Below are 22,934 nucleotides of genomic sequence, written 5' to 3' on the forward strand. Positions count from 1 at the left end.
TCCCAAGGATTTAGCCCACATCCTACTAAAGTTTTCACTGTACAGCCCTTCCTTGGGTGTTGTTTACTCTCATAGCTTCTGGTACCACCTGTTTGTTGCAGTTCTTACATTTATGAGAGTAATCTAGTCCTCTTGCCAGAGTTTCAGCCTTGTGTATATATGCCTTCCTTTTGGCTAACTTTACCTTAATTTATTAAATACCTTATCTTGTTCCGGAAAGGATATAAGGCAGTTTGCAGGGGTACTTGAAAACAGAGCAAGATATTATAAATTGAAGATGAGAAGAAAGAAGAAAATGGTTGTGGACATAAAGTAGAACCATGTATGGGAGTGCCACAAAATTTTAATATATATGCTTTTAAAGTGAGGAAGTATTAAAAGTGCTTATAGTGTGTGCATCAACTCTGATTGATATGTTAGGAGCCCCAGGGACTGTTTGGTAGTTGTTATTATGAAAGTTTTTTTATCCTGCAAGAACTAATGTGCTTTCTTTGAGCTCTGCTCTTCTCTCTAGAACCTGAAAAATTCCAGATTTGCCTCTGCTATAGGATCGGTATTTTGGTACACTGGGAACTTATTCATTCTCATTCTCTTTAACAGCTCTCTGTTCAAAATCAGGACTTTGAGACAAATGAGGATGGAATCCCGAAGGTGGATCAGTTTCATTTGGTATGTTACCTTTTTGTCATTTACTGGTTGGAAACCTGTGATATAGATATGTAACAGTAATATAAACTTAAATATTTGACTGAAGATGTCCTCTTATTTTTGTAAGAATACAAAATAGCATTCACAGTAAATAAGTATTGAAAAAATTTAAGTGCAGTACTTACAGCATTGCCAGAAAATTACTGCTAGAGAGCACTACTGGATTGTATGTTTGTCACACAAATTGTATATGTAATCTGTGTAATAATTAAGGAAAAACAGTCTTTGCTATATCTTCAAAGATCATATTATATTAAAATTAGTGTTTTACTACTTTTTATAAGTACCTGGCTGTATCTTTTCTTTGTCATACATCTGTGTCATTCATACTGCTTTGATATATATATATATATACAGACAACCTATTTTGAGTATCTTCTATATCAGGAATTGAACTAGGTGCTGCTTTTTAGGATTACAGCATTGCAGGAGCTAATAATTTAGAAATGTGAACAAGTAAACAACCAATATTTATATATAGAATATTAAGAAAGTACTCTGGAGGGAGCTGATCTTTAATTTGGCAGAAAAAAGGGGAGGGAATAGGCTGTTCAAAAATGCCACCAAATAGTTATTTGCGGTGAATCTTTAACATTGATTTAGGATTTTATGAGAGTTAGAATGAGATGATGGGCATTTCAGGTAAAGACAGTAGCCTGAACTAAGATATGAAAGTATTAAAATCTTCTGAAATGGAATAGTCCCCAGTGTGACTAGATAATAAGGAGTTAAATATGGCAACAAACATGTCTATAAAAGTATAATGATACTGAGCGGCATGAACTGCTTGTATATTTTGGAGATTAATCCTTAGTTGCTTCCTTTGCAGATATTTTCTCCCATTCTGAGGGTTGTCTTTTCATCTTGTTTATGGTTTCCTTTGCTGTGCAAAAGCTTTTAAGTTTCATTAGGTCCCATTTGTTTATTTTTGTTTTTATTTCCATTTCTCTAGGAGGTGGGTCAAAAAAGATCTTGCTGTGATTTATGTCATAGAGTGTTCTTCCTGTGTTTTTGTCTAAGAGTTTTATAGTGTCCGGTCTTACATTTAGGTCTTTAATCCATTTTGAGTTTATTTTTGTGTATGGTGTTAGGGAGTGTTCTAATTTCATCCTTTTACATGTAGCTGTCCAGTTTTCCCGTCACCACTTACTGAAGAGTCTGTCTTTTCTCCATTGTATATGCTTGCCTCCTTTATCAAAGATAAGGTGACCATATGTGCATGGGTTTATCTCTGGGCTTTTTATTCTGTTCCATTGATCTATATTTTCTGTTTTTGTGCCATATTGTCTTGATTACTATAGCTTTGTAGTGTAGTCTGAAGTCAGGGAGCCTGATTCTTCCAGCTCCATTTTTCTTTCTCAAGATTGCTTTGGCTATTCAGGGTCTTTTGTGTTTCCAAAGGATTAATCTTCGAAATATACATGCAGCTCAATATCAATAAAACAAACAAACCAATCCAAAAATGGGCAGAAGACCTAAATAGACATTTCTCCAAAGAAGATATGCAGATTGCCAACAAACACATGAAAGGATGCTCAATGTTATTAATCATTAGAGAAGTGCAAATCAAAACTACAATGAGGTATCACCTCACACCAGTCAGAATGGCCATCATCAAAAAAATCTACAAACAATAAATGCTGGAGAGGGTGTGGAGAAAAGGGAGCCCTCTTGCACTGTTGGTAGGAATATAAATTGATATAGCCGCTTTGGAGAACAGTATGGAGGTTCCTTATAAAACTAAAAATAGAACTGCTATATGACCCAGCAATCCCACTATTGGACATATACCCTGAGAAAACCATAATTCAAAAAGAGTCATGTCCCACAATGTTCATTGCAGCACTATTTACAATAGCCAGGGCATGGAAACCATCTAAGTGTCCATCGACAGATGAATAGATAAAGAAGATGTGGCACATGCATACGATGGAATATTACTCAAAAAAAGAAATGAAATTGAGTTATTTGTAGTGAGGTGGATGGACCTAGAGTCTGTTATACAGAATGAAGTAAGTCAGAAAGAGAAAAACAAATACCATATGCTAACACATATATATGGAATCTAAAAAAATAAAATGGTTCTGATGAACCTAGGGGAAGGGCAGGAATAAATACACAGACGTAGAGAATGGACTTGAGGACGGGGGAGGGGGTAGGGCAAGCTGGGACAACGTGAGAGAGTAGCATTGACATATATACACTACCAAATGTAAAATAGACAGCTAGTGGGAAGTACCTGCATAGCCCAGGGAGATCAGCTGCATGCTTTGTGACCACCTAGAGGGGTGGGATAGGGAGGGCGGGAGGGAGACGCAAGTGGAAAGGGATATGGGGATATATGTATATGTATAGCTGATTCACTTTGTTATACAGCAGAAACTAACACAATATTGTAAAGCAATTATACTCCAATAAAGATGTTTAAAAAAATCATAATGATCAGGCTGTAAAAGTTCTCTTGCCATTTTTTTAAAAGAATATTTTATGTTCTACAACTGCTTTTATGGCTTTATTTTCTTAAGAGCAGTTTTAGATTCACAACAAAAATGAGAAGGTAGAGATTTCCCATAGGTTTCCTTCCCCCACATATGCAGTTTATCCATTATCAACATCCCCTACCAGAGTTATACATTTGTTGCAACTGATAGCTACATTGATACATCATTATTTCCTAAAGTCCATAGCTTAAATTAAGGTTCACTCTTGGTGTTGTACATTCTTACAGGTTTGAACACATGTATGATGCCATGTATCTACCATTATAATATCATACAGAGTATTTTCATTGCCCTAAAAATCCTCTGTGCTCTACCTTTTCATCTCTACTTTCTCCAAACACCTGGAGACTGATCTTTTTCCTGTCTTCATAATTTTGCCTTTTCCAGAATGTCATAGTTGGAATCATACAGTATGTAGCCTCTTCAGATTGGCTTTTTCCACTTAATAATATGCACATAAGTTTCCTCTATGTCTTTTCATGGCTTGATAGCTCATTTCTTTTTAGCCTTGATCCATTGTCTGAATGTTCCACAATCTATTTATCTCTTCACCTACTGAAGGACAACTTGGTTGTTTCCAGGTTTTGACAATTTTGAATAAAGCTTCAATAAACATCCATGTGCAGGTTTTTGTGTGGACATAAGTTTTTTATTTCCTTGGGTGAGTACCAAGGAGTGCAGTTACTGGATTGTATGGTAATAATATATTTAAATAGTTTAGTTTTTAAAGAAATTGCCAAACCGTCTTCTAAGCTGTACCATTTTTGATTGCCACTAGCAATGAATAAGCGCTCCTGTTGCTCCACAGCCTCACTAGCATTCAGTCAGTGTTTTGGATTGTGGCCATTCTTATAGATGTGTACTAGTATCTCATTGTTTGAATTTACTTTTCCCTGATGACATGTGATGTGGAGCATCTTTTCATATGCTTATTTGCCATCTGTATATCTTCTTTGGTGAGGTATTTGGCAAGGTCTTTGGTGCATTATTTAATCATGTTTTCTTATTGTTGAGTTTTAAGAGTTCTCTGTATATTTTGAATAAGTCTTTTATCAGATACGTCTTTTGCAGATATTTTCTCACAATCCCTGGTTGTCTTCTAATTTTCTTGAATGTGTCTTTTGCAGAACAAATTTTTAATTTTAATGCAGTCCAGTTTATTCTTTCCTTTCATGGATTGTGCTTTTGGTGTTGTATTTTGAAAATCGTTGCCAAACCCAGCTTCATCTATATTTTCTCCTATGTTTTCTAGGAGTTTTATAGTTTTGCATTTGACATTTAGGTCTGTGATCCTTTTTGAGTTAATTATTGTGACAGGTATAAGATCTGTGTCTAGATTCATTTTTTTGCATGTGGATGTCCAGTTGTTCCAGTACCATTTGTTGAAAAGACTATCTTCTTCGTTGTATTGCCCTTTCTCCTTTGTCAAAGATCAGTTGTCTATATTTATGTGTGTCTGTTTTGTTCCACTGATCTATTTGTTTATTCTTTTACTAATACCACATAGTCTTGACTATAGCTTTACAGTGAGTTTTGAAGTTGGATAGTAACAGTCCTTTAACTTTATTCTTTTCCTTTAGTTTTGTATTGGCTATTCTGGGGCTTTTGCCTCTCAATGTAAACATTAGAATCATTTTGTTGATATCCACAAAATGACTTGCTGGGATTTTGATTGAGACTGCATTGAATCTGTAGATGAAGTTGGGAAGAATTGGTATCTTGACAATATTGTTTGTTTTTCCATGAGCATGGAATATCCATTTATTTAGTTCCTCAATGTCTTTTATCGGAGTTTTATAATTTTTTTCTCAAATAGATCCTGTACATATTTTGTTAGATTTCTACTCAAGTATTTAATATTGGAGGGTATAAATATAAATGGTATTGTGTTTTTAAATTCAAATTCTACTTGTTCATTGCTGGTATATAGGAAAATGATTGAATTTTGTATATTAACCTTATAATCTACAAATTTTCTATAATCACTCAACTAGTTCTAGGAGTTTTTTATTTGATGCTTTCATATTTTCTACATAGACAGTCATGTCATCTATGAATGAAGACAGTTTTATTTCTTCCTTCCAGCTGACATGACCTCATATTCTTTTGGTAGTTAGAACTGCAGTGAAGGAACACACATAGTTTTGTTTAACTCTATATGGTCTCTTATTTGACCAAAAAATTTTTGTTTTGTAGTACCTACTATTATCCCATGAAATTAATTTTTTAAATAAATTTATCTATTTATTTTATTTACTCTATTTTTGGCTGCATTGGGTCTTCATTGCTGCACGTGGGCTTTTTCTAGTTGCGGTGAGTGGGGGCTACTCTTCATTGTGGTGCACAGGCTCTAGGCACACCGGATTCAGTAGTTGTGGTTCACAGACTCTAGAGTGCAAGCTCAGTAGTTGTGGCACACGGGCTTAGTTGCTCTGTGGCATGTGGGATCTTCCCTGATCAGGGCTCGAATCCGTGACCCCTGCCCTGGCAGGAGGATTCATAACCACTGTGCCACCAGGGAAGCCCATGAAATTAATTTTTAAACACACATTAGGAATGATTATTAAGGAGTTTTGCCCCACTTCTTGGGCAGTAGTAAAAAACATTGGAGACAACTTTTGGGAGATTATGAAACTATTCATTACACCTACTGGCCATCTCTATAGAATGGGATAACGAAGAAGGTTGATAATGTTTTACATTTTTGAAAAGCGTATGATACAGAGTTTTTGCCATTAGAAAAATAACAGTTAGAGGTTACAGCTTCACCCAAAGCGAACACTTGAAACTCATGTTCTTTCAGGTTTGATAGAAAAATTACCCTGAAACAAATTATCCAGAAACTTAGTGATTTAACACACATTTATTGTCTTAAAACTTTGTGAGCCAGGAGTCTGAGTGCAGCTTATTTGGATCCTCTACTTCATGTCCTTTCACAGGCTGCAGTCAAGTTGTTGGGTGGGCTATAGTCATCTTAAAGGTCGACTGACGAAGAATCTGTTTCCAGGCTCACATAGTTGTTGGCAGAATTAGTTTCTCTCTAGTTGTTGACCAGAGGTTGCTGTATTTCCATCATGGCAACTTTTCTCATTAAAGTGCATAAGCAGAGAAAGCAGTAGAAAAGAGTCTGTTAGTTAGACATAAGTCACAGTTTTTCATAACCAACTCATGGTTGTGATATCCATCACTTTTTCTCTTTGTTAGAGGCATTTCACTAGGTCAAGCCTATACTCAAAGGGATGGGATAATGTAACAAAATGAATACTGGGAAGTAGGGCTGACTGGAGGACATCTTAGAGGTGTGCCTACAACAGTTTGTAATCTGTGAGCCATGTGCTAGACACTGTGCTAGGTGTATATGTAAGGAAGATGAATAAACACAAGAAGTCTCTCTTTAATGTGGGTAGCTATGTGTGGACATTAAATTAGAATACTTGGCATGTGCAGTATTTGCTTCTGTCTGAGGCAGCCATTAGTGCTGGGACTGGTGTTGTCTTTACCCACATTTTGTGATCACACATAGTTATCAAACAAATGAGGGAGCTTTTGTCTGGACATTGCAGGGCCCATGTCACAAATGGAGAGAAATCATGGAATTATGCAATGAAAGAGGTACTAGAGGATAATTAATTCACTTGTCCCCAGCCTCCTGGGAGAATTTCTTCAATAATATCCCTAACAGATGGCCTTCATTCTCTGCTTAAATACCTTTACGTTTGGAGCAACCCACTTCACTATTGTACAACTCTTATATTTATTATAAGGTTAGTTCCTTCAAATAGTTGTTCCTTCACATAACGTGTATGATGCAAAATTCAAGAGTTACAAGAGGAAGCACATGCTGTTAGAAATCTCTCTATCCGTATTCCGTCAGCTATCCAAGTCCCTTCCCTAGAAACACTTGTTATTGCTAGTTTCTTGTGAATCTTTCTATAAAATTCTGTGTATGTATCCTTTTTTTTTTTTTTCCGGTATGCGGGCCTCTCACTGTTGTGGCCTCTCCCGTTGTGGAGCACAGGCTCCGGACGCGCAGGCTCAGCGGCCATGGCTCACGGGCCCAGCCGCTCCGCGGCATGTGGGATCCTCCCAGACTGGGGCACGAACCCGTATCCCCTGCATCGGCAGGCGGACTCTCAACCACTGCACCACCAGGGAAGCCCCTGTATGTATCCTTTTAAAAATAGATTATTGTTTCATTAAGTTTTTTAAAAATTTATATTGGGTCTGTAAGCTCAGTAAAGCAGGGACTTTGTGTTATGCATCATTGTATCCCCAGTGTCTATAGCAGTGCTTTACACGTAGTAGGACCTTAATAAATATTTTTGAATGAATGAATCTTGCTTTATTATATTTTTTCTGGTTAAATGATCTTCATCTGCTATTTCTTGGACCTGCCTTTTCCCTCCATTTCCCGTTTATATTTTTAATCCTTCTCAAATCAATTTTTGTGTATGATATGAAGTTAAGGATCTAATTTTGTCTTGTTATATGTGGACAAATAGTTGACCCAGCACCATTTATTCAATAAGCAGTCATTTCCCATGGATTAATAATGCCAGTTTATGCTGTATCAAATTTCCATGTATTCATGAATCTATTTTGGGTCTATTCTGTTCTTTGACTATTGATCCCTGTGCTGGCACTACACTATTTTAAATGCTGTATCTTTGTAGAGGGCTTTGGCTTTCCTTCCTCACATTTTTCTTTAACATTGCCTTGGCTATTCTTGTCACTTTATTTTTCCATATGAATTTTGGCACCAACTTGTTAATGAGTCTTCTGAAAAACACTGTTGAGACTTTGAAAGTATATTGAATTTATAGGTTAATTTGAAGGAGAATTGCTATCTTAATGATACACTATTTTTGTGATTGGGAAAATAATAGCTCTCCATTTGTTTAGGACATTATTATTTTACTTTTTATTGTATTGATTGTAAGATAGATATTATTATTATTACTAATATTTTTTGTTCTAAATAATTTCATAAGTAGTTTTAATTATTTTCAAAGGAACATATATCATGTAGCAAAAAATTGATTCTTTTTTTCATTTTTTAAAATTGGGGTATAATTAACATATTATATTAGCTTTAAGTGTTCAACATAATGGTTCAATATTTATATACATTGTGAAAATGCTCACCATGGCAAGTCTAGTTAACATCGATGACCATAACAGTTACAAAATTTTGTGTGTGTGTGTGTGATGAGAACTTTTAAGACCTACTCTTCTAGGAACTTTCAAATATAAATACAATATTATTATTGTTATTTTTTTAAAGAAACGTTTATTTATTTATTTGTTCATTTATTTTGGCTGCATTGGGTCTTTGTTGCTGTGCTCTGGCGTTCTTTAGTTGCTACAAGCAGGGGCTACTCCTCGTTGCGGTGCTTGTGCTTCTCATTGCAGTGGCTTCTCCTGTTGCGGAGCACGGGCTCTAGGCATGCGGGCTTCAGTAGTTGTGGCTTGCGGGCTCTAGGAGCACAGGCTCAGTAGTTGTGGCACATGGGCTTAGTTGCTTCGCAGCATATGGGATCTTCCTGGACCAGGTCTTGAACCCGTGTCCCTTGCATTGGCAGGTGAATTCTTAACCACTGCGCCACCAGGGAAGTCCCAGTGTTACTATTTTTTAAAACAATTTATTATCTCTGAAGTTAGGCTATTTCTCATAATTGAAGTCTTTTTATCATGGTTCATAGTTTTATTGGGAATAGTTTAATTCCTTAGTGTTTTAATGTCCCTTATGTTAAATGAAATATGGCATGTCTTTCAGTAAAGTTTTATAATCATTTTTAAATAGCTTTATTGAGAAATAACTTAAACACCTTACAGTTCACCCATTTAAAGTTTACAACTCAATGATTTTTAGTATATTCAAAGATGCATGCAAACTATCACCACAGTCAGTTTTAGAACATTTCATTACCTCAAAAAGAAATTCCATATTCCTTAGTTATGGACACTCTATGTCACTATCCAACCACACCAGTCCTAAATGACCGCTAACATACTATTTGTCTCTCTAGATTTTTTCTATTCTGGGCATACATATGAATGGAATCATATGATATGTAAACTTTTATGATTGGCTTCGTTAATTTAGCATAATTTTTCAAGGTTTATCCAAGTTTTAGTGTGTATCAGTACTTACTCCTTTTAATGGCTGAATAATATTCCATTGTGTGGATTTACCACATTTTATTTATCCTTTTGTCTGTTGATAGACATTTGGGTTGTTTCTACCTTTTGGCTATTACGATTAATGCTGCTGTAAACATTGGTCTACAGGTTTCTCTGCTGACATTTGTTTTCATTTCTCTTGGGTATGTACCTCAGAGTGGAATTTCTGGGTCAAACTGTAACTCTGTTTAGTTGTTTGAGGAACTGCCAGATTGTTTCCCAAAGTGGCTACAACCATTTTAAATTTCCATCAGCAGTGTATCAGGCAAGGTTCCAAGTTTTCATCCTCCCCAACACTTGTTTTTTACCTGACTTTTTGCTTCTAACCATCTTAGTAGGTGTGAGGTAGTATCTCGTAGTTTCAATTTGCATTTCCCTGATGATTAACGATGTTGAGCATCTTTTCATTTCCTTATTGACCGTTTGTATATATATATATTTCTTGGTGAAATGTCTATTCAGAACCTTTGAACATTTTTAAATTGGGTTATCTTTATATTACTGAGTTGTAAGAGTTCCTTATATCTAGATACAAGTCCTTTATTAGATATATGATTTGCAAATATTTTCTCCCATTCTGTGGGTTGCAACATTTTCACTTTATTTTTTTATTGAGGTATGTTTGATGTACAGTATTATATGAGTTTTCAGGTGAACAACATAGTGATTCACAATTTTTAAAGGTTATGTTACATGTTTAGCTATTATAAAATATTGGCCATATTTCCTGTGTTGTACAATGTATCTTGTAGCTTATGTATTTTATACATAGTAGTTTGTAACTCTAAGTTCCCTACCCATATCTTGCCCCTTCTCCCTCCCCTCTCCAATAAACTGGTAACTACTAGTTTATTCTCTATATGTGTGATGCTGTTTCTTTTTTCTTATATTCACTAATTTGTTTTATTTTTTTAGATTCCACATATAAGTGATATCATACAGTATTTGTCTTTCTATGTCTGACTTGTTTCACTTAGCGTAATACCCTCCAAGTCCATCCATGTTATTGCAAATGGCAAAATTTCATTATTTTTTATGGCTGAGTAATATTCCCTTGAATATATATACCACATCTTCTTTATCCATTCATATGTTAGTGACACTTACATTGCTTCCATATATTGGCAATTGTAAATAATGCTGCTATGAACATTGGGGTGTATGTATCTTTTTGAATTGTTTTCATTTTTTTTGTATATATACACAGGAATGGAATTGCTAGATCATATGGTAGTTCTATTTTTAGTTTTCTGAGGAGCTTCCATACTGTTTTGCACAGTGGCTGCACCAATTTACACTCCCACCAACAGTGTAGAAGGGTTCACTTTTTTCTACACCCTCTCCAGCATTTGTTATTTTTGCTCTTTTTGATGATGGCCATTCTGACGGGTGTGAGGTGATGTCTCCTTTCCATTTGCATTACTCTGATGATTAGTGATGTTGAGCAGCTTTTCATGTGCCTGCTGGCCATCTGTATGTCTTCTCTGGAAAAATGTCTTTTCAGGTCTTCTGCCCATTTTTAAAATGGGTTTGTTTTTTGATGTTGAGATGTATGAGCTGTTTATTTATTTTGGATGTTAACCCCTTATCTGTCATATCATTTGTAAATATTTTCTCTCATTAAGTAGGTTGTCTTTTTATTTTGTAAATGATTTCCTCTGCTGTGCAAAAGCTTTTAAGTTTAATTAGGTCCTGTTTGCTTATTTTTGCTTTTATCTCCTTTGCTTTAGGAGATAGACCCAAAAAATATATTGCTGGGGTTTATGTCACAGAATGTTCTGCCTATGTTTTCCCCTAGGAGTTTAATGATTTCAGGTCTTACATTTAGGTCTTTAATCCATTTTGTATTTATTTTTGTATATGGTGTTAGAGAATGTTCTAATTTCATTCTTTTACATGTAGCTGACCAGTTTTCCAGCACCACTTTTTTTTTTTTTTTTTTTTTTTTTTTGCGGTATGTGGGCCTCTCACTGTTGTGGCCTCTCCCGTTGCGGAGCACAGGCTCCGGACGCACAGGCCCAGCGGCCATGGCTCACGGGCCCAGCCGCTCTGCGGCATGTGGGATCCTCCCGGACCGGGGCACGAACCCGTGTCCCCTGCATCGGCAGGCGGACTCTCAACCACTGCGCCACCAGGGAAGCCCCAGCACCACTTATTGAAGAGACTGTCTTTTCTCTGTTGTATTTGTTTTTTGCCTCCTTTGTAGATTAATTGATCAATAGGTGCATGGGTTTATTTCTGGGCTCTCTATTCTGTTCCACTGACCTATGTCTTTGTTTTTTGTGCCATTACCATGCTGTTTTGATTACTGTGGCTTTGTAGTATAGTCTGAAGTCAGGGAGTGTGATACCTCCAGCTGTTCTTTTTTCTCAAGGTTGCTTTGGCAGTTTAGGTTATTCTCTGGTTCCACATAAAGTTTAAGATTATTTGTTCTATTTCTGTGAAATATGTCATAGGTGTTTTGATAGGAATTACATTAAATCTCTAGATTGCTTTAGGTAGTATGGTCATTTTAACAATATTAATTCTTACAGTCCAAAAACATAGTATATCTTTCCACTTCTTTGTATTATTTTCAGATTCCTTCATCAGAGTTTTATAGTTTTCAGAGTATAGGTCTTTCACCTCCTTGGTTAAGGTTATTTCAAGGTATTTCATTCTTTTTGATGTGGTTTTATTTATTTATTTTTAAAAGATTTATTATTTATTTATTTTATTATTTTTGGCTGCATCGGGTCTTAGTTGCGGCACGTGGGATCTTTGTTGAGGCATGAGAGATCTTTTGTTGTGACCTGCGGCCTTCTCTCTTGTTGTGGTGCGTGGGTTCCAGAGTGCACGGGCTCTGTAGTTTGCGGCATGCAGGCTCTTTAGTTGAGGGGCACAAGCTCAGTAGTTGTGGTGCGTGTGCTTAGTTGCCCCCGTGGCATGTGGGATCTTAGTTCCCTGACCCTCATCCCCTGCATTGTAAGGTGATTCTTTACCACTGGACCACCAGGAAAGTCCTTGATGTGATTTTAAATGGGATTGTTCTCTTGCTTTATCTTTCTGATACTTCATTACTAGTGTGTAGAAAATAAACTGATTTCTGTATATTAATCCTGCATTTTTCAACTTTAATGAATTCCTTTATTAGTTCTAATAGTTTCTTGGTGGAGACTTTAGGGTTTTATATATATAGTATTATGTCATTTGCAAATAGTGACAGTTTTATTTCTTCCCTTCCAATTTTTATGTCTTTTATTTCTTTTTCTTGTCTGATTACTATGAATAGGATTCCCAATACTATTGTAAATAAAAGTGGTGAGAGTGGTCATCCTTGTCTTGTACCTGATTTTAGAAGAAAGGCTTTCAGCTTTTCACTATTGAGTATGATGTTAGCTGTGGATTTGTCATAAGTGGCATTTATTACATTGAGATATGCTCCCTCTGTACAAACTCTGATGAGAATTTTTATCCTGAATGGATGTTGAATTTTTGTCAAATGCTTTATCTGTGTCTGAGACGATCATGTGATTTTTATCTTTCCTTTTGTTAATCTGGTGTATCATAATGATTGATTTGTAAATATTGAACCGTCCTTGCATACCTGGAATAAATCCATCTTGATTACAGTATATCATCCTTTTAATATACTGTTGGATTTGGTTTGCTAGTATTTTATTGAGGATATTTGCATCTCTATTCATCAGAGAGATTGGCCTGTAATTTTCTTTTTTCATAGAGTGTTTGTCTGGTTTTGGTATCAAGGCAGTGGTGGCAATGAATTTGGGAGTGTTCCATCCTCTTCAAGTTTTTGGAATAGTTTGAGGACAGGTATTACCTCTTCTTTGTATGTTTGGTGGAATTCACCTGTGAAGCTGTCTGCTCCTGGATTTTTGTTATATGGGGAGTTTTTTAAATTACAGTTTCAGTTTCACTCCTTGTGATTAGTCTGTTCAGATTATCTATTTCTTTATGTTTCTAGATATTTGTCCATTTCTTCTAGTTGTCCAACTTACTGGCATAAAACTGTTTGTAGTATTCTGTTGTTTTTGTGTCTCTATGGTATTGGTTGTTATTTCTCCTCTTTCACTTCTCATTTTGTTTATTTGGGGCCTCTCCCTTTTCTTCTTCATGTACCTGGCTTAAGGTTTGTCAGTTTTGTTTATCTTTTCAAAAAACCATCCCTTGGTTTCATTAGTTATTTTTAAATTTTATTTATTTCCTCTCCGATATTTATTATTTCCTTCCTTTACTGACTTTGAGCTTCATTTGTTCTTTTTCTAATTCCTTTAGATTGTAGGTTAGGTTGTTTGAGATTTTTCTTGTTACTTGAGGTAGGTGTTCATTGCTATAAGTGTCCCTCTTAGAACTGCTTTTGTTACATCCCATAGATTTTGGAAAGTTTTGTTTCCATTTGCATTTCTCTCAAGTTATTTTTTGATTTCCTCTTTTATTCCTTGGTTTTTTAGTAGCATGTTGTTTAGTCTGCATATATTTGTACTTTTCCCATTTTTTTTCTGTAATTTTTTTCTAGTTTCATTTGTGATTGGAAGAAATGCTACATATAATTTCTGTCCTCTTAAATTTGTCGAGACTTGTTTTGTGGCCTAGCATGTGATCTGTCCTGGAGAATGTTCCATGTGCATTTGAAAAGCATGTATTTTGGTGATGTTGGATGGAATGTTCCGGAGATATTTATTAAGTCTAACTGATATATTGTATCATATAAGACCACTGTGGGCTTCTTGGTTTTCTGTTTGGATGATCTATCTGTCCATTGATGTAAGTGGGGTGTTAAAGTACCCTATTGTTACTGTACTGTTGTCAGTTTCCCCCATTATGCATATTTGCCTTATATATTTAGGTGCTCCTGTGTGGAATGCATATATGTTAAGGAGTGTAATATCCTCTTTTTGTATTTATCCCTTTATCATTATATAATGCCTTTCTTTGTCTTTTGTCACAGAGTTTGTTTTAAAGTCTATTTTGTCTGATGTGAGAGTTACTACCACCAGTTTTTTGTTGTTTCCATTTGCATGAAATACCGTTTTTCCATCCACTTATTTTCAGTCTGTGTGCTTCTTTAGCTCCGAAGTGAGTTCTGTGTAAGCAGTATACAGATGGGGCTTAATTTTTATCCAATCAGCTACCCTGTGTCTTTGATTGGAGCATTTAGTCCATTGACACTTCAAATAATCATTGATAGGTATGTACTTATTGCCATTTTGTTACTTTTTTTCTGGTTACTTTTGAAGTTCTTTTCTTTTTCCATTGGGTCCATTTGTCCCAGTACGTTTTATTAAAAAGTTATCCCCTTCTTCCATTAGAAATGTCATATTTCTTATAATAAAATTTTATTTGTACAAAAGTGTATTTTTAGTTTTTCTGTTTTGTTCCATTGGTGTGTTTATTCGTATTCTTTTGCCATATTCCTTTAATTTATAGACTGTATGATGTCTTTTAATACTTGGAAAGGCTAGTTTCTTCCTTATTGATACTTTTTATCAGAACTTTCATGTCTGTTCTCACTTATCATTCTTATAAAAGATCTATACAGTTAACTTATCTAGTTCTAAGGGGGAAAAACTGATCGTATGTTATTGGAATCAGGTAACACTTATAAATTAACTTAAAAATTGGCTCATTACTGATGAGATCCTTTTTGTCCAAGAACATGATATGATTTTCTACTTGTTCTAAATCTATTTTTATGGCTTTCAAGAGTGTGTGCTATTTTTTTTCATTTAGATTTTGTAATTTTTAGTCAAGTTTATACTTACTAAAGGTATCATCTTTAAATATGTTTAAAAACATATTCTGTAGAACTCAGTATGGGCATTGGCATTCATTCAGTTAGCAGATGTATGCTGAATACCTGCAATATCCCTGACACTGTGCTTGTTGTTGGGGATGAAGTGAGAAACTAAGATTTCTGGTCTTATGCATCTTAGAGTCTAATGAAGACACTACCAATAAATAGGTGATTTTTATTCAGTGTGAAATGTGCTCTGATTGGATTCATCATAGGGAGCAAGAAAAAAAGCATACTTTGGGAGGTGGAACTAGTAGAAGAGGAACATTAAAATGTTATTTACATGTGATAACACGAATAACTTTCTTTGAAATTGTGGTACATAATAAAATCTGGCCTCCGTAATAATGATGATAATGTGTTAGGGGTGGTAGAAATGTTTCAAGAGGAGATCATTTCATAAATGAAACCAGAAGCAGTTGACCAAGTAAAGGTTAGGCTACCCTTCCAGACAGAGGAGCTTCAGTGTAAAATTTTCATAGTGTCAAATTCTGACTAGTGCCCTAAAAAAGAAGGAAAATATACAGTTCTTTTTTTTGAATTTCACTTGTTTTTGATCAGTTTCAGTTGTGATTCTTTTCTTTTTCCTTTTACATTATTTCCCTGTAATTTGATTCCATTGTTTTAATACTGGATTAATCCCTTTCCAATAAAAACGAGTTGATTTTGGTAAAAATTTTTTAGAAACCTAAATAGGAAAAATTGATTTTAGCACTGTATCATTGATTAAAAGTATTTTTGAATTGGATACTTCTTACTTATTACAAGTTTGTCCTTTCATTCATTTGTTTTGATTTTATTTTTGTTTTGTAACATCTTTTTTCTTACAGGACGATAATGTCAAATCCCTCCTCTGTAGCTTGATCTATTGTAGAAGTTCAGTGACTGCTGAGCAAGTTTTCAATGCTGAATGTTTCTTGCTACCAAAGGGGAAATCAACTCCAAACTCAGAAAAAGATACTGAATATACCCCCAAAAAAGAGGAAGAATAATTAAAGGTAGAGAACTTGGTTAAAGATAAGGAAAAGACAAGATATGGTGAAGCCAACTTTGATTGATTAATATTCTTTTGTTGTTGCAGATGTTCCGTTTTAAAACTTTGTTTAGTTGGTTAAATAGAAAAAAATCTCGAAGTGTTCTGGAGCTAGTTGGATGTGTCTTTGGTATTCCAGTTGTGAAAATAAAAGTTGTTTGGTTATTCAAAAAAATTGTATACTTTGAAATTTCATTTAACTAGAGTTGTTAAGGAAGGATTTTCTATCTGTAGTTACTTTTTGAACTTTTTGAAATTGTATAGTCCGATTATGTTACTTGTAATAGAAAAGGTTATTAGATTGTTGGACAGCTCCTACACAGATTTTCAGTATGTAGGCCAGCTCATTATGAAGGGTAATACTTTTGTTTAACAGATGATAGTTGGCATATGCTTTATACCCAGTTTTGGGAATATAAAGATAAGTTAAACGTGGTCCTTACACTTAAAAAGCACATAAATCTATTGAGAAAGTTAGAGATCTAAACAGATCTTCATAATACAGTATAGAATATCTAATGATAGTTCTGGACAGAGCTTTTATGTGATTAAACAGGAGGGATACTCATCTTATGGAAGAGGGGTGTCATGGAAAGCTTTCTGGAGGAGATACTACCTTGTTAAATCATAAAGGATGAGTAGTAAAGGTGAAGGACGATCAAGATTATCTTACTAGCAGAGAAAGCATGATGAAAGCACTGAAGGGAGAAACAGTTTGTGTGTTTAATAGGGAATAGTCATATAGGTAGGTGAGGGCTTTATATGAAGTAATAAAATGCTCATACCTTATAATTTTATAGGAAATGTGGAGCCACTGAAGAATTTTAAACAGCTTTAGCTCCCTCAAAATCTGTCTTATACCTACTACCAGGATAATAGGTAGAGAGACTGATCAGAAGGATATTATGATAAAGTAGGTGAGCAGCGATGAAAATAAGATCTACAGAGGAGAAAGAAACAGTGATGAAACATATGGGTCCAATTTATGAAATAGGCAGTTCTGTTGGACTTGGTGATTGAAGTGTATGTAGACTAAAGTAATATGTTAGAGTCTCTAGATGCCTATTCAAAATCTAGTCTTTCTTTCTTCCTTAGTAGTAGATAGCAGTTTTATTCGGGGTGGCAGTGTACTTGGTTAAAAGACTACATTTACCATCTTCTCTATTAGTTGAAGCTTTTTGACTAAATTTTTGCAAATAAGGCTCCTTAAAAGGAGCTGACTTAGCTTGGAGATGTGCCCTTTCACCCTTACCCCTTTCCTATTGCCTAGAAGTTAACATGGTGGTTAGAATTTGAACAGTCTCCTTGGATCATGAGGTGACCTTGAGGAAACTCATGAAACTAAGATGATGGAGCAGCAAGTTAGAAGGAGCTGATGTTCCTAATAATTCTGGAGCCTTTGTACTAGTCTCAAGATTTCATGTTATTTGAGAGAATAAACCCTTACATCAGAGTGTGGTCCCTATATCAGCAGCCTCAGTATCACCTGGAGGCTTATTTGAAATGCAGATTCTCAGCTCCACTCCAGATTTTTTAAATGAGAATCTCTGGGGTTGGGTGGAGCCTGGAAATCTGTGTTTTAACAAGCACTGTTAAGTCATTGTAATACATACTAAGGAGAACTGTTGCCACACATTCAAGCTATTGTTCCATTTTGGGTTTCTTGTTTTATAGTAGAACTTAATTCTACCTGATTAATAAAGACACAGCAGTTAGGTTTAAAACAAACTTGGATAATTTAAAGGGGCAAAGAATAGATCACTTTACTTATACTCACTATTTTAAATAAAGAATTAGATTATCATTTTCCAAATGTGTTCTGCTGAATGAACACTAGTCCCTTGGGATGTTCATTACAAAAAGAATTCTGTGATTAGTTGTTTGGAAAATAATGAATCCTAAATTGGAGATTGATCATGCATATTAGCGGGTAAAGTTTCTAAAATGTTTTCCAGAAAAGAAACCTGTTTAGTTTTATTTAGCCAGCATATACCAAAATTGACAATGAGACCCCCTTTTTTTTCACATAATACCTAGCAACTTCTCTCTTGTGAACTAGAGTTTCAGATTTTGTGGCATACCAAGTTAGATAGTACTTATTTTTATTTCTTGTTTTAAAATGGCAAGTGTTAATGTGTGGCAGAAAGAGACAAATTCATGTGTCTCTTCAATGCCACAGGTGTTTCTTGAGATATGTGTATATCTGTGTAAGGGCAATACAGAGGCAAAAAAATGTGTTCACGGCCCTGTGGGCAGTCTGAGAATAATGCAGTATGTAATAAGCTACAAGAACGAAATGTATGTCATCACAAAGAAAAGGAAGAGAAGAGAGGAATAATGATGTTGGGGGATAGCTGTTTGACTCATTTTAGAGATGCAGTAGTATTCTGCTTACTTAGAACTGGAAAAAGGTATTCCATACAAAGGAAATTAAGAAAGCTCAAAAGGTAGATTTGGGAAAGGGCAAGAATTTGGCTGGAGTATAGGGTATTCATGGGGTAGCTGAGAAGAAAAGCTTAGGAAGGTATTTTTGGGGGCAGACCATAGAAGGTCGTGAGTTGCTTATAAGAGATGGGACTCTGTTATAAATTTATGAGCAGCTGAATCACACAGTCATGTTTATTTTAGAATAAAATAGCGAACTAGAGAGGATGATTTGGGAAATAATGGAAATAAAGAAAAGTCAAGGATGGCATATTTCATTAAAGTAATTGAGGCAAAGAAAACATCTTGTTTTAGATCAAAGTATTGAAAAGGAGAGAATTAAGAGTATAAACTGTTCCTCAAAAGAAATTTATGGGGAACCTCTGGTCCATTTCATAGATTTCATAGTATCAGTGCTAAGTCATTTCAGTGTATATTTAAATGTCAGTATTTGTTAAGTTTCCTTTTAGCATCTCTCTTTTAACTCAACAAATGACATGCTTTATCATTTCTTAGTTGTTAGTATAACCATATCTTCTGCCATCAAAACTACATGTGGAAGCAGTTCTGGAATGTAAGGACCTCTGAAGATCTACTCCTCCATAAAAGCAACAAGAACACTGGCAAAAACTGTCAAATGAAGCTAAGTTGCACATGAAAAGAATACAGACTTCACAGAATTAGTCCAGGAAAGTCACTAAGCAAACATCATCCTCGTCATCAATAACAACTAGCAATAACAATCTCTGTGTTGGTGTGGGGGGGAATATGATTTTCAAAGTTGGAGATTGCTACGTTTAAAATGTCCAGTTTTGTACAAAAAAAAAAAAAAAAGTGAGGCATGAAACAGGAAAGTATGGTCTGTATGCAAGGAAAAAAAGCAACCAGTAAAAACTGTCCCAGAGGAAGCTAGGTGTCGGACTTTAAGTTCACGAAGACTTTATATCAACTATTAAAATATGTTCAAAGAACTAAAGGAAATCATTTCTAAGAATTAAAGGAAAGTGTGAGAATAATGTTTAACCAAATAGAGAATGCCAGTAGAGAGATAGAAATTATAAGAAAGAACCAAATATAAATTAGGGAGCTGAAAAGTACAACAGCCAGAATAAAAAATTCATGAAAGGGGCTCAACAGAAGATTTGAGTTAACAAAAGAAAAGATCGGTGAACTTAAAGGTAGGTCAATTTAGGGGCTTCCCTGTTGGTGCAGTGGTTGAGGGTCCGCCTGCCGATGCGGGGGACGTGGGTTCGTGCCCCAGTCTGGGGGGATCCCACGTGCCGCGGAGTGGCTGGGCCCATGGGCCGTGGCCACTGGGCCTGCGCATCCGGAGCCTGTGCTCCGCAGCGGGGGAGGCCACAGCAGTGAGAGGCCCGCGTACCGCAAAAAAAAAAAAAAAAAAAAAAAAGGTCAATTTAAGTCATCTAGACTGAGGAACAGAAAGAAAAAAGAGTGAAGAAAAATGAAGAGACTAAGAGGCCTATGAGACACCATCAAACATACCAACAGCATAATGGGAGTCTTAGAAGGAGAGAAGGAAAAGGGACAGAAAGAATATTGAAGAAATAATGGCTGAAAAATTTCCAAATTTGACAAAAAACATAAATCTACATAATCAAGAAGCTCATCAAATTCCAAGTAGGATAAACTCAAAGAGACTGACAACTAGACACATCATAATCAAACTACTTAAAGCTAAAACCAAGGACAGAATCTTGAAAGTAGCAAGAGAGAAATGATTTACTGATTACAAGCATCCTCAATAAGAGCAACATCTGATTTTTCATCAGAAATAAATGGAGGCTAGAATTCAGTTGGATGATGTATTCAAAGCATTAAAAAAAAGCCTTGTCAAACAAGAATTGTATATCCAGCAAAAATGAAGGAGATATTAAGATTTAGATTTATGATGTTAAACCATTCCTAGATAAACAGAATTTGTTACTAGAACATCTGCCCCACAAAAACAAAAAAAGTGGTCTTTCAGGCTGAAATGAAAGCACACTAGATGGTAACTTCAGTTCACACACAAAAACAAAGAGCACTGGTTAAGGAAAATACATGGGTAAATATAAAACACAGTATTAATGTATTTTTGTTTGTAACTCTTTTTTTCTATCTGATTTAAAAGAAAACTGCATAAAGCATTAATTATAAGACTGTGTTAATGACCTTATGATGTGGAAAGATGTAATTTTTCTGACAAAGGAGAGGGGAGAAAATGGAGGTATATTGGAGCAAAGTTTTTGTTTGCTATTGAAATTAAGTTGGTATTAATCCAAACTAGATTGATTTAAGTTAAGATTTTAATTGTAATAACTGGTACAACCATTAAGAAAATCAGAAGTATGGTTCATTAAGAAAATCAGAAGTATTGTAGAGGAAACAACAAAGGAATGGTACACTAGAAATACCTAACAATAAAGAGGACAGTGGTGGAGATACAGAGAAAAAAGATACAAGACATACAGAAAACAAACAGCAAAATGAAAGCTGTAAATCTGCTATAGTAATTACATTAAGTACAAGTGTATTAAATTTTCCAGTCAAAAGATAGAAACTGGAAAAATATATTTTAAAATATGATCAAATTACGTGCTGTCTATAAGAGATGCAGTTTTAGTGTCATAACCAAAGAGTGGTGTTGACACCTTCAGATCAGCATGAGGGAGTGAGTATCTTTCCATTCATATTGGCCAAGCTGACATCTAGAGTGTGAACACGTGCTGGAAACTCTGTTGCCTAGAGTATGGAATTCAGTCAGATGGCGTCATTCTTGGCAGAAAAAAGGATCAGTAGGAAAATGCTAAAATAGAGCATATGAATGCATCTTTTGTGAGACAAGAGCTGGGAATCATGTGCCCAGAGCACTCTTCCCAACCTAGAACCAACTGTTAGAGATGGGATTCATACAGGGAAGTACCAGTCACTCTTTTACCCAGAGCAGCATGTTAGCAGAAAGGAGGGTAGTGGGAACAACTATGTCTGAGGTCACTATGGGGTCAGAGATTGTCTGCCTTTGACTAGAGAGCATCAGAAAGCTGACAGAAATGTTTCTGACTTTCTGAAGCTTTGGAGGAAGCATTGAATCAGGATTTACGTCTCTTAATAGAGTGGCTCATGATAGAATGTAGTAGGAAGACTAAATTGAGTTATCTGTATATTCAGCCTTCAGTATCTTCACTGCTGTAGAGCCTTACAGCTCTATTTTTAGAGCACACAGACTGTAGCTGCATGGTAGACAGTGAAGCCATCTGTGACATATGCCATCATATGCTTGGTGTATAATGCTACCTCTTCTGTTAGCATTAATAGGCTGACAGGTCTTCTGTTACTGCTTGCTTCTGGTTTGAAGGGCCTTTGAATGGGTACCTAATTGAATTCCAGAACAAATTAGTACCTTATCTGAGAATATATTTCCCTATGACAACCCTTGCCCCCATCATCTCTGCTGACAGAACCTACCAGGAGCAACTCTCCATTTCAGACATCACTACTGCTTGCTTTGAGTTCTCCAACCAGCTGGGTAAGTGTGATCCTCAACTTGGGAAGTACATGGCCTGCTACTTGCTATACAAAGGGGATGTTGTTCCCAAGGGTGTGAATGCAACAGTTGCAGCCATAAAGTCAAGGAACTCTGTTCAGTTTATAGATTGGCTTCCAAACGGTTTCAAGGTCGCCATCAACAATCAGCCATCTGTGGTGATGCCAGGACTTAAACTTGGCTGAAGTGCAGAAGGCTATCTGCATGCTGAGCAGCAGCACAGCAATTGTGAAGGCCTTAACCCTACTAGACCACAGGTTTGACCACATGTATGCCAAGAGGGCATTTCTACATTGGTATATCAGAAAAGGTGTGGGAGTTCTCAGACACCAGGGGAAGATTTGGCAGCCTTAGAGAAGGATTGTAAGTAAGTGGGGTAAAGTTTCTGATGCAAATATGATTGGTTATAAAAATGAATAAGCTAAAGTGTTATGCTTTCTTTTTAAGACATTATACAGTTAGTAGGTAGAATTTCCTTGATTAGAAGAAAAAATAAATTAGGCAAGACCCTAAGTTTCACACTATATCAGATGGCTCAATATTAACAATGAGCACATATTTCCTTGTCTATCATTGATATTCAGCACTACTACCTGTGACCCTTCTGTGACCCTTGGAGTCCTTTGAACTACTGGATCACTTTGTGTGTGTGTGTGTGTGAAAAGGAGAGAGAGAGAATGGAAACTTGGCTTTATCCTTTGCTTTTTTAACCAAGAGACTGTGAAATCCTGTGCAACATTTATATGT

General features: G+C 35.7%; 1 protein-coding gene across 1 annotated transcript in view; it reads left to right on the forward strand.

Annotated features, from left to right (window-relative positions):
* STK31 (serine/threonine kinase 31) overlaps positions 1 to 22,341 on the forward strand; it is a gene marked incomplete at its 5' end in the record, with an annotated part of 86,135 nt that extends 63,794 nt beyond the window's left edge. The window contains 4 exons of the mRNA XM_081244606.1: positions 601 to 669; positions 16,017 to 16,184; positions 22,102 to 22,169; positions 22,289 to 22,341. Of these exons, the coding sequence (XP_081100732.1) occupies positions 601 to 669; positions 16,017 to 16,178 (231 nt within the window). The 3' untranslated portion in view covers positions 16,179 to 16,184; positions 22,102 to 22,169; positions 22,289 to 22,341. The remainder of the gene's footprint in view (positions 1 to 600; positions 670 to 16,016; positions 16,185 to 22,101; positions 22,170 to 22,288) is intronic.
* Positions 22,342 to 22,934: the final 593 nt, after the last annotated feature.

This window comes from Mesoplodon bidens (assembly GCF_964165515.1).
Source record: "Mesoplodon bidens genome assembly, chromosome: 9".
NCBI classification, from domain to species: Eukaryota; Metazoa; Chordata; class Mammalia; order Artiodactyla; family Ziphiidae; genus Mesoplodon; species Mesoplodon bidens.